At 43.2% G+C, this 13,513-nt stretch overlaps 1 protein-coding gene across 1 annotated transcript in view; it reads right to left on the reverse strand.

Annotated features, from left to right (window-relative positions):
* The window catches only part of LOC124253580 (hemicentin-1-like), a 118,584-nt gene that overhangs the window by 68,941 nt on the left and 36,130 nt on the right, over window positions 1–13,513 (reverse strand). The window contains exons 7-8 of the mRNA XM_046687387.1: window positions 3,832–4,086; window positions 73–351 (exon numbers count right to left, since the gene is read on the reverse strand). Of these exons, the coding sequence (XP_046543343.1) occupies window positions 73–351; window positions 3,832–4,086 (534 nt within the window). The remainder of the gene's footprint in view (window positions 1–72; window positions 352–3,831; window positions 4,087–13,513) is intronic.

A 13,513-nucleotide genomic window follows, 5' to 3' on the forward strand; every position in this document is an offset into this window, starting at 1 on the left:
CACTTCAGTTACAAATTCATGATTATGGAAACGGTGTAACAGAGGTTGGGGTTTTACAAAAATAATACCTACATTTGACTAGCAACTCCACCCTCTGGGTGACCGGTGCCCCGATGTTGTTGGTGGCAGTACAGGAGTAGTTCCCTCTTTGTCTACAGTCTGCTGACTCCAGTCTGTATGTTGCTGTCAGGGAGTTATCTGCCCTTGTCAACTCCTCAGATCCATTTAGTAACCTGATGACTGATTTTGGATTACTGTCAACCTGGCAGGTCAAGGTAGCTTGATCCGATTCGTTAACTGTCACTGAACGACTGAGTGAGTTGACCGTAAACATACTTATATCGACAGGATCTGAAATTAAAACCCAATGGAATATTTACATGAAAAACTTCAATTTTGATACCTATAACTAAACGAAACAGTCATTGTGATAAACAGCTACATAAAGGATCAGAATCCCAGATAGCATTCAGACGTTGGCGAATTCAGACGAATTTTCTGAGAAAAACTGCCAGGATTACTGCAAATTTAGACATGGCTCCATCAGCATTTTTTTCCATTATTATTCAACAACATTTACACTGAACTAAACCTTTTTCATCACAGGTCTCCATCCAAGTAAAGTCATACTGTTAGTCTTTGCTTTCTGCAGAAAAGGTTGAACTTCAAACAAGCCATGGTAGATTTAATTTCATCAAACACATGAAGTTAAGATTCACTGGTCCTTATTACTTTTCAATGAAACATAAAACAAGGTGTGCATAATGACAATGCTCATTCCTAATACATAATATTTACAATCCAAAAAACACACTCTTTAGCAATGACATATGCACTGGCAGAAGCATTATATTTGCTTGAAAAAATAATGGAAAAGTTATAAGCTTTTTAAAAAAATGAGCATTGGGAAGGTGTGTATTTTAATCAACAATATATGTTGCTCTGCACATCATTTATTAGGCAGCATCTGACTGATTATGCATCTAAATCCTATGCTGTGATGGGTCATGCAACAAGGCTGACATGCACTGACAAAAATGAAAAAGGACAACTTTGGTTTTATGAAAGGCATCTTATTTCAGGCATCAATAGGCATCATGCTTCCAAGGGGAATAACTCTCCACTTCTAAAAAACCTGTTATCTGAACAAATGATTGATTAAAAATTTGCATATCAAGGAACACTGAAATAGAAAGTATAAAGTAGGTAAATCATCAGCCACTTACAGTTCAGTCTCTACTGAGATACACATGATGAACCAATATCTGATCCTGATAAGATGTACAGAAAGGTCTTCAGTTAAACTCTCAAGACACATACTCTACTACAGTTGTGGTCACAGGTTTTCTGTATTGATTCTGGACTGGATTCAGGTATAATGTTGCAAGATTGTGCGCAATCTTCCTAACTCAAACCTTTGTTGTCTTCCGATCTGATATGTCAATCAGGGTGTAGGATTTACTCCCATCTTGTGTGATAATTAATAAATATAAGGTTCCACAAAGCTATCATGTGACCCACAGTTCTACTCATTAGTGAATGCAGCATTCCAATGAGTGTATCAAGTGACAAGATTTTCAAATGCATCATAGTCTCCCCCATCTTCAAGGCAGACATACTCAAGATCACACCAATCTCACTGGGCACTAGTTGTCTGCTCTGACTCAGACAACATTACACATTCATCTTGGTGTGTACACAAATGCATTACAATTTAGAGTCTACTCAGGCACTACAGGTACTACTGAATAACGTTGAACTTGAAGAGAGAAGATGATGATCCAAGGATGTCTCAACACGTGTTCACTCAGTGAGTACAGAGGAACATATGATACTTGTATGAAACCACTAGCAGAAGAGTAAGTCAAGGGCGGTAATCAAGCAGGACCAGGTTTTATCTAGGTAAGGATTACCTCCCTTAGTTATTAAAAAATTTATCGCAGGGAATCTGTAACACATCACTAAGTGACGGAGGAAAAGGCTAACACAACCCAGAGGGAATGTTTACGCCTATAATAAAGCTCAGTTTGTTATCTGAGTTCAGTGAGGGGTCAGGCTCTATGGGTACTGGATCCCTAGTCTTCCCTGATAGGTCACACAGCTTTGGGTTCCCCTCTTCTGGGTTAGGAAGGGAGTCTGTTGTATTAGACAGTTATCCCATTAATCTGTGTCAAAACATAATCTAACATAGAACTCAGTAAGTCAGTCTCTTCTTGTTTCCTTTATGCATCCCTGACTCCACTTTATTGACTAAGTTCCGATAGAATTCTCTCCCTCTGTTTACTTGCTTTCCTTTCCCCAATACATGCCCTACACATTTCCTGTTTTGCCTTTATCTGTGTCTCAAATACACACTTTTCAGCCTCATCAAGCACACTATCAACTTCCCTCGTTTCACTCTGTTCATCAGGTTCATTCCATTCTGAAGCAAAAGGTATTGTTGCCCGTCTGTCAGGGAAAATTTCATCCATACACGTTAACATGGCTGAGATAGAAGATATAGGGTATGCATGCAGCTGACATGAGATTCAAGGCCATCGGGCATCAGCTTGGATACTACCATGCTATCACCAATAGGCTTTACTGTAAACACCAAGAAACAGATGCTGTCAAGGATTGAACATTGTCAGTGTATCCCAGGAAGACCACTTAAGTGGAAGTATGTAACCATCTCTAGATTTTGCTGACTTGACTCATGAACATCAAAGGCAAAGTCTGCAGTGGTGTTCGAATCTTTGATCCTGAAAACAGATCAATTGGCAGGACAAAAGTAAGTTCCTGTTTTTTGTTACACAGAGCCGGCTAGATCGACCCCGTTCCCGTCGCCTGAAGCCCTTGGCTTCTCCTCGAGGGGACCGGCCTCCTACGTACGCCAGGGCATGATAACCGCTTTTTCCAGTCAGAGCAGCCCTGGTTTCTGTAGGAAGGGACTTTGGCTCCCGGCTCTTGCCATCGACCACCAAGCCCCTACGTCTGTCTGCCATATTGCCGGGTAATACAGGATCTCCTACGTACGCCAGGGCGTGATAACCGCATTTTCCAGTCAGAGCACCCCTGGTTTCCGTAGGAAGGGACTTTGGCTCCTGGCTCTTGCCGTCGACCACCAAGACCCTACGGCTGTCCGATCAAATTTTTCGTCATTCCTCATCTCCATATCCCGTACACATTATCGATGGCCACCTGGATATCCGATTTAAATCCCGCCAAATGTTCTGAGAACACAGCTATATCCAACTGGGGAGAGGTTTTTGATTTAGATCTAGAACGACGAGACTTCAGTTCAGATTTATAACAGGAAGCACACAGAGAGTGGCGATCAACATCCGCCATGAATTTCTGACATTGTAAACATTTGCTCTGCGCCATACTTGTCAATCAAAAAGGGGCGGGAATACTTCAGATCCTAAACACGTTGGAAATATATATAAGATAAATGCAAAACAGCAATGCGATTGAATATTAAATGGAATGCGATTTGTAACTGACCTATATATGAAGAATTGAAGACTTGATTTGAAATGAAAATTTCACTCGATTCTCTGCACGTCATGCGTGTGGACCATACAGAAAAATTATGAAGGGTTCTAGGAGAACAATTCAGTGACGTCAGGATCAAGGGAGATAACTCAGGGGTAGATTAGGTATACCACTAGGAAAAGCTATGACTTAGTGTTAAATTTCTTTTGATTTTTTGTATGTATTCTGTGAATCCACAGGAATAAGGCTACCATAATCCAGAGGGAATGTTTACATTATAATTATATCAATTTGATGGGATTTGAAGTAGTCACATAATCAGTAAGGTACAATCATAAAACTGCTGGTACTTACAGTGAACAACAAGGGTAAACTGTTTACTGGCACGTCCTATCACATTCTCAGCTTCACACGTATAGTCTCCAGCATGGGCTCGGTTGACCTTGTCCAATGTGACTTGGCCTTGACCTACATCGGTAGTCCCCTTCTTCAGTTGGAGTCCACAAGAAGGATTACAGTCGGCAGTACATCTAATAGATACAGGCCCTGTTCCTTCCACTACTGTGTGGGGGGAGGATGGAGTTATACTGACACTGGTTCCTGGTCCATCTGAAATTAGACACTTACAGTATACCCTACTTGCCATGTTGAATCTACTAATGTGAGGAAGGAGGGGAGTTATACTGACACTGGTTCCTGGTCCATCTGAAATGAGACACTTACAGCTGGGAATATACCCTACTTGCCATGTTCCTTCTACTAATGTGTGGAAGGGGGGAATTATACTGACACTGGTTCCTGGGCCATCTGAAATGAGACACTTACAGCTAGGAATATACCCTACTTGCCATGTTCCTTCTACTAATGTGTGGAAGGGGGGAATTATACTGACACTGGTTCCTGGGCCATCTGAAATAAGACACTTACAGCTAGGAATATACCCCACTTGCCATGTTCCTTCTACTAATGTGTGGAAGGGGGGAATTATACTGACACTGGTTCCTGGTCCATCTGAAATTAGATACTTACAGCAAGGAATATACCCTACTTGCCATGTTCCTTCTACTAATGTGTGGAAGATGGTGCGTAACTTTCCATATTGCTCTGTCAATAATTTCGTTCAGTCCTTCATTAACCATTTTTCTTTTCATTAGTTCGAAAGAAGCACACTTACTACTTAGCTCAAACAGTAGGCAAGGCTCCATTTTCATTACTTAATATAACGTTATTTAGAATTAGAAACTTAATAAAAATATGATAAACATTTAAGGAAATTATGAAGTTAGTTAGGAAGGGTCAATGTACTTGAAAAGTGCATTGACCAGAGTACGGTAACTGGATTCTTATTGATTGGGAAATAACAATTTCCATGGATTAATATAAACAAGAAGACAAAGTCATCAATATCCCCCGCAACGGCAAAATACTCTTCATGATTATGTCTACGAGTTATGATTATGTCAAATATTTAGATATGTATATAGAAAAGTGGAAGGAGAGTATTGAAAGATTTTTAAAGTTCTGCTCCAGGAAGGAGCACTATCACCAATTTCAGTCTCTGTCAAACTTGCTGCCATGGAAATGCCAAAAATACTTTATTCAGAAATCCAAAACTACCAAAAGGCACCAGTACACCAACAGATCTATGTATGTGCCAAGTTTGGTTAAGAAACATTTTACGGTTTTAGAGTTCTGCTCCGGAAAAGTGCACTACCACTAATTTCTGTTTTAGTCAAACTTGTTGCCATGGAAACGACAAAAATATTTTATTCAGAATTCCAAAACTACCAAAAGGCACCAGTACACCACCAGATCTATGTATGTGCCAAGTTTGGTGAAGAAATAGTGAACGGTTTTAGAGTTCTGCTCCAGGAAAGACAAAAGTTGACGGACCGGACGCACGGACGGAGTCCATTTTAATACCCCCCCGCAAAACGCGTTGCGGGGGATAAAAACACGTTAAAGATCAAATGTACTCTAGGGGGGTACAAATACATAAATCACTAATTGGCATCATTATAAATGAAACCCCATCATAAAAAATACTCATTTCGATCTTTAACCAACTTAAATCGATCGTTTTGACAACAGTGCACAATTCTCACCCGCGAAGGAAATTTCAACCAATCAGAGCGTCGCGTCTCTGTGACGTCATGTGAGAATAGATTTGAGTGCCAATGTAGACTTTGTCTCCTGCTTTGCCTAGTTTCCGAGTTACAACTTGTTTTCATAGACAAAATCACTTGGTGTCGCTAGGCCTTACTTGTTCGAGCCAGACGCTAGTGATTAGAGGATTATATGTTTAATTATCCATGTTATACATGATGTGTTTACTCTCATTGCAGATCTCCATCATTTATGATTGACCGTGAAAAACAGTCATCTGTAAAAAGTATTGCCTACTTATTTATGATGGAGATCTTTCACCTCTGCAACTTGGTACATCAGAGATTCTAACCTACAGTTTCAAGACACAAACATGCCAGTCGTTGGATGCCCTATTCCGTCATGCGACTTCGTGACAGAAGACCTTGATTCTGTGGTGGTAGCAGCACTCTTAACAGCCCATGCAACAGTCCATACCACAGGACCTGCCATCTCTGCAAAAGTAGAAAAAGTGAAACGACCAAGCATATCACTGCCGGAACAAGCGAAGATTGGTCATACTTTAAATCCAGATGGAAGGACTATGTCCAGGCGACCAAGGTCACAGGGAAGGACCGCGTTGTACAGCTTCTTGAATGCTGTGACGAGACACTGCGCAGAGATCTCACATGTTCGGCTGGTGGATCCCTCACAGAAAAATCCGAGGAAGATGTCCTGAAGGCCATTAGACTCCTTGCTGTCAGAGAGGAGAACACCATGGTAGCTCGCATTACCCTCCACAGCATGACTCAGGATCGAGATGAAACTGTTCGCTCCTTCGGTGCAAGGCTAAGAGGTCAGGCTGGCGTCTGCAAATTCACCATTGCATGTCCAGGGTGCCATCAGGAGGTGAACTACACAGAGACAATCCTACGCGATGTACTCATCCGTGGACTAAATGACCCTGAAATCCAGTTAGATCTCCTTGGAGACAAGAACCAAGACATGAATCTCGAACAGGTGTTTCAATTTGTGGAAGCCAAGGAATCAGGCGAACGCTCGGCATCTCGACTTCTGGACTCCCAGTCTGTGGAAGCTGTTAGCAGTGGCTACCGAAGAAACAAGGACACAGCTGTTAATTCATCCAAGAAACTGGATACGTCCGAGTCATGCTTCTACTGTGGAAGAAAGGGGCATGGAAAAAGTGCATCCCTGAAAATCAGGAAAAAACACTGTCCTGCCTTCGGTCGCATGTGTTCATCCTGTAACCGCTACAATCACTTTGACAGTGTGCCAGAGCAAAGTGAAACTGAGAGCTGAGAAGCCTCCACGGGCGGTTGAGGAAAATGAAGGTGCGGTCTTTGACATGCTCTGCTCACTCACTGACATCAGCTGGCGCCAAGGAAAGAAGACACTTCACCTTGATCACCACCTATATGATCAGCTGACGGACACATGGACTAAACAAGCCTCCCGGCCCCAGCCCTTCCTCAACCTATCGATGGCTGTCCATGCAGAAGACTATGACAGACTAGGCTTTATATAAGTCCAGCACATTCAACATCTGCGAGCACCAACCTCTCCCCCTCATGGATGGACCTCCCATGAAACTGATGGTCGATCTGGACGCCCAGCCTGTTGCTCACCACACTCCTGTCCCTGTCCCACTTCACTGGCAGAAAGACGTCAAAGCCAGACTAGACCAGGATGTCAGACTAGGTGTGCTGGAGCCAGTGCCAATTGGAGAACCGGTTACATGGTGCCACAGAATGGTCGTCTGTCCAAAGAAGAATGGCAAGCCGCGACGCACTGTTGACTTTCAGGCTCTCAATGCCCATGCCATTAGAGAGACACATCACACACAATCCCCCTTCCACCAAGCCAGATCAGTGCCACAGAATAAGAAGAAATCTGTCTTCGATGCATGGAATGGCTACCACAGTGTCCCCATTCGAGATGAGGACAAACACCTTACCACATTTATCACACTACGGGGCCGATATAGATATCGCACTGCTCCACAAGGATATATAAGCCTCCGGAGATGGATACACAAGACGCTTTGACGAGATTGTGTCTGATGTGCCAAACAAAACCAAGTGTGTGGATGGCGCACTCCTGTGGGCTGATGACATTGAGAAATCCTTCTTCCAGGCATGTAATTGGCTTGACATCTGTGGAAGGAATGGCATTACTTTAAACCCTGAAAAGTTCACTTTTGCACAAGACACCGTGGAGTTTGCAGGCTTTGAGATTACTCGTGCCAGTGTTCGACCTTGCTTGAAGTACCTACAAGCCTTCATGGACTTTCCTACACCAAAGAACATAACGGACATGCGTTCTTGGTTTGGACTTGTCAATCAAGTGTCACACGCATTCAGCATGGCTGAGAGGATGCATTCTTTTCGTCAACTTCTAAAGCCTGGAACACCATTTCGTTGGGATGACAATCTGGACCGCTTGTTTCAAGAATCCAAGACCGTCATTGTCAATGAGATTGAGAAAGGTGTGCACATCTTTGACGCAAACAACAGACTGGTCGAAACACGGAATTGGATTTTGGCTCTTCCAGAAGCACTGTCAATGCCCAAAGACCCTGCCATTTTGCTGTAGAGATGGATGGAAAGTCACCCTGGTGGGAAGTCGTTTCACCCACGCCGTGGAATCCCGCTATGCACCGGTCGAGGGGGAAACACTAACAGTGGTTGATGCCCTTGAGAAAGCAAGGTGAGTGAGTGAGTGAGTGAGTGGGTGAGTTTAGTTTTACGCCGCACTCAGCAATATTCCAGCTATATGGCGGCGGTCTGTAAATAATCAAGTGACAATCCAGTGATCAACAGCATGAATATCGATCTGCGCAATTGGGAACCGATGACATGTGTCAACCAAGTCAGCGAAACTGACCACCCGATCCCGTTAGTCGCCTCTTACGACAAGATAGTCGCCTTTTTATGGCAAGCACATGGGTTGCTGAAGACCTATTCTACCCCGGATCTTCACGGGTCAGAAAGCAAGGTATTTTGTCCTTGGATGCAATGATTTGACCATTGCAGTTGACCACAAACCTCTACTAAAGATCTTTGGGGATCAATCACTTGAATGCATCTCGAATGCTCGACTACGTAACCTGAAGGAAAAGACCCTGCGGTACAAATTCCACATGGTTCACATCCCCGGAGCCAAACACAGAGCTGCCGACGCTGTATCTCGTAACCCAACTGGTAACCCTGAGAGGATAGTTCTAGTGGATGATATTGCAGCCATGGACTGTACTGAACTTTCCCCTTCTCTGGATGTTTGTCATAACATCCTTGCCTCCATCAGATGCAGTGAAGACCCTGACTACAGTGTAGAGGATGCCACTCTCCAGTCTGCTGCATCTGCAATCAGCTCCTTGGAACCCATCACGTGGAACAAGGTGAAAGTTGCCACCACTAGCGATGTATCCATGGCCAAACTTCGTTGATCTTATTGAAACTGGGATGCCAGAATCCCGCCTTGAACTTCCTACCGCGACTACGTGAATATCATCAGTTCAGAGAGCATCTCCACCACGGTAGAGCGGAGTTGTGCTATACAAGGACCGGATTGTGATCCCACCAGCACTACGTGAAGATGCCCTTACTGCCCTCCATTCTGCACACCAAGGCGTCTCATCAATGATGTCCAGAGCTGAAGCATCTATCTTCTGGCCCGGACTCACATTGGCCGTTACAACCCTCCGAACCAACTGTGCTCACTGCAATCGGATGGCTCCATCACAACCATCAGCCCCACCAACACCACTAGTATACCCATCCTACCCCTTCCATTGTCTATGCGCTGACTTCTTTCATTACAAGGGTGTCAACTATCTGGTGCTGGTCGACAGATACTCCAACTGGCCAATTGTGGAGAGAACTGCTTACGACGCACATTTGTCACATTTGGCATACCTAATGAACTTTCCTCTGATGGGGGAACCGAATTCACAGCCTCTGCAACCAGAGAGTTCCTTCACACATGGTCAGTACATCATCGACTATCTTCTGTCGCCTTCCCCCACAGCAACTGCAGGGCAGAAATTGGCGTGAAGACAGTCAAACGCATGATCACTGACAACACCGAACCCCAAGGTGAACTTGACACGGATGCTTTCCAGCGGGCAATGCTTCAGTACAGGAACACCCCAGACAGAGACACAAAGTTATCTCCTGCTATGTGTGTTTTTGGCAGAGCCATAAAGGACTTCATCCCCATCCTACCCGGTCGGTACAAACCTCATGAGACATGGAGCGATACACTATTACTGAGGGAGGAGGCACTCAGAAACCGACATATGAAGATGGCAGAACGTCTCACTCAGCACACCAAACAGCTCCCACCTCTCGCAGTTGGTGACTTTGTCAGAATCCAGAACCAGATAGGGCCTCACCCTCTCAAATGGGACAAAACAGGATGTTGTACGGGTAGACGGATCAGGTAGAGTGACCCTACGCAATCGGAAGTTCCTCAGGAAGTACATCCCTGCTTTCCAACCTCCATCTAGACGCTCAATCGCTGATGACTTGCCAAGGCCACAAACATCTACCCTTGACAATACCACCACCCCCATACTATGTCCACATCCGGCTCAGACAACATCAGAACACTTGACCACACCTACAACTGTCTCTACCGGTGACGAACAACGCACTCCGCATCAACAGCCAGTGACGTCCAGACCAGCTGCTACGCCTGATGTCTCACAATCCACACCCCCCTCACCTGATAAATCCCGTCCACTCTGTCCTGTGATCAGAGAACCCACTGTCCTGACAGAGTCACAAAGCATCGATCCTTCATCGACCCTAACAGTAGACACAAGTGTGATCCACCCACGACGTTCTACCCGCACCAAGAAAAAGCCAAACTGGCTGTCTGATTACGTGCATGTTACGAGTCAGAATAGTCCCTTGGCCAAAGGACAGTCTACCCAGTGAAAGCCCTGAATGCTTTATTGCCAGTTTCTCTCTTTATTCCAGTTTGTTCCAAACGTTTAGACTTTTCCCAATCACTTAAGGACAATTCAAGACATTATGCTTTATTTAACTCAAACCCGAGTTCTAGTCAGAACGATTTCTTTCAGTCCTTGCCACATCTTTGTCAAGATCCGACAATGACCTGGGGAGGGATAGAGGATTATATGTTATTTAATTATCCATGTTATACATGATGTGTTTACTCTCATTGCAGATCTCCATCATTTATGATCGACCGTGAATAAAGAGTCATCTGTAAAAAGTATTGCCTACTTATTTAGTGATAGAGAAAACGATGATCACCCTCGCTCATCACGGTTACGGTTAATTTCTTCAACCTAAACAGTGTGACATTAAGAAGGGTGGATGCCCATCAGATGCAGTTACCGCGGTATTTGAAAACATCCCCGGTAGTTCTTGTCTGATTGTAATAAAGTATCAAAGCAGTTTGGGCTTTTTCAGGTTTTCTAATGCCTGGATGGTATAATGACTGATCCAAATTGATCCCATTTCTGTGTTTTGTTTCACCTCGATATTAATCATGTCATGTAAATCTATGACGTCTATTACGCATGATATTAAAAATTGACATTTGATTTATTTGAATCCGTAAACTTAACAACCCTACTTTGCCATTGCTAGAAGAATCTGAAAATTTACTTAGGTAAATAGGTACATACAGTTTTAGCACACAGCAAATGCTTATATGTATTTCTGATGCAACAATGAAGTTCTGTTCGTATTCTCAAAACAGTGTCGGCCCATAAGTTTTATGGGATACATTCCTCGAACAAGGTAACAGCCTGACATTGTTCCTATAACTTTAATCTGTTTAATTTTAATATTTGCATTTTGTTTCTATTCATTTGTCATAGCATTCAACAGAATCGTTGTTTTCGCTGTGAAGTGTAATGAGACAGACAACATACACTAGGGCGTGTGTGCACATTATGATTCACATTGGCAAACTATACAATGTCTAGCTAGATATTACAGTCCTGTTAGAAATTCACTGTGAGTATCAGCAAATCGCCTGCTTTTTATTAAGTTTCAAAATGCATACAAGTATGATAATAAACTAATTAGAATTCTAAGACCAAATATATAGACGTACATTGACTAGTATCTACATACTGATACCACGTGATATCTACCACGTGAATGTAGCAAAAAGTTTTTCACGCAGTATTGTCACTTCGACCCCCACCTCGCTTCCGTGGAAGAAATCGATATGCTACAAGTTGTGTCATGCAAAATCCTTTTGGTCATGATTCAAATACATATTTAACTACGAGTAGAAAGTAGTTTTGATTTTCTAACTTGATGAAAACAAACCATAATCTCATTAATTCTAATAGACTTTAGCCCGCGACTTCACGATTTTAAAAAATGGCGCGAACATCCGCCAGTCTGAGGATAAATGCTATTTAGGTTTGTTTTCACCGAGTTACAAAATCCAAACTACTTTCTACTGGTAGTAAAATATGTATTTGATTGATGGCCAATAAGGATTTTGCATGATTTATAACTTATAACATAACAATTTCTCTGGTGAGGCGAGGTCGGTGTCAATATAATACTACTTACAATATTATCACTTCGACCACAACCTCGCTTCCGAGGAAGAAATCGTTATGTTACAAGTTGTGTCATGGAAAATCGTTTTGGTCATCAATCATATACATATTTTACCACTACTAGTAAATAGTTTTGATTTTTTAACTTCCGTGAAGCGATCTGAACACAAGTAAGATATTGTTCCAGGCTTTCACAATGCTCGCTTTGCACTCAGAAATATAACCCATTTAGCACGAACTGCGGGGTTCTGTCCAAATCTGGGCATGGTGACACCATCGCCCAAACCCTAGGAGCAATTGACGACAACACAACGATTCAACATGTCTTCGCTTATGTCGAGAAATCATTAAAATGACGAGCTTGCTACACACTTTATATACAACTAACTGAAAATCCTTCCTCACAGGACGTCACTGCAGTGCTCTGACGACAGAGTTACGTAACATCTCTGTGGTTTCGTTGGCGGGCGCGAGTGAAGCAGGCGACTTTTTGGCAACTTTTAATAGCTCGGTATTAATTAACCACAAGTTTTTGAAGAATGATTTTGGTGTTCCGCATACATCGTGGCCATACATGCTACTGAAGTTTAAAACATCACATTTAATTTCTTGTGACCTTACACTTTGTTTACACCTTTCATTGACAAATTCTGTAACCACATGGAAACAATTTTTGGCATTGTGATTATTCTCAGTTCATCCAGTGGTTCGTAGACGTCACTTGTGAGATGTCTGAGAACGATATTGAGGTCCCATGCCGGAGCTTGAAATCTCTGTTTATGGTCCTCCAATTTATAAGAGCGTAACAAGGCCAGTAACTCTGGTACTTTCGTTAGCTTGGCACCCGTCCTCATAGTAATAACTGAGCTCAATGCTGCTAGGTATGTTGAGAGTGTAGATCCTTTTAGTCGCTTTGTTTGCCATAAGTGACAAAGATAGTCTGCCACTTGAGGATGTGTTGCTTTTCTAGCTGAAAATCCATTTTTAGCAGCGTAGGTCTCAAAGCTGTGCCACTTGTCGTTGTACAAGTTGCGTGTAGAATTGCGTAAAGCAAGCGTGACTGCTTTCGCCGCTCTGGCGGAGTACCCTCTCTTGTTTAAACATGCCTTGATACAGTCCACACGTGTAGTTGGAATGCCCCTGGGTTGCCGTGCGCCTGCTTTGTGTGAGGATGTACTAGTAGATTGGACCGCTCTGGTAGTTGCAGTTGAGGTGGTCCGAGTTCTTGTATGAGAATGGGGAACCACATTCTCGCTGGCCAGTAGGGCGCGACCAAAATCAGTTGGAGGTTCCTTATCTGGCTGATTTTCTGTAACACCCTCGGTAGTAGCGCTGGCGGTGGAAACACGTACGCGTTTTGGCCTTCCCAGGATA

The sequence above is a fragment of the Haliotis rubra genome, unplaced genomic scaffold, assembly GCF_003918875.1.
Source record: "Haliotis rubra isolate DU_JTF1 unplaced genomic scaffold, ASM391887v1 Scf545, whole genome shotgun sequence".
Taxonomy (NCBI): domain Eukaryota; kingdom Metazoa; phylum Mollusca; class Gastropoda; order Lepetellida; family Haliotidae; genus Haliotis; species Haliotis rubra.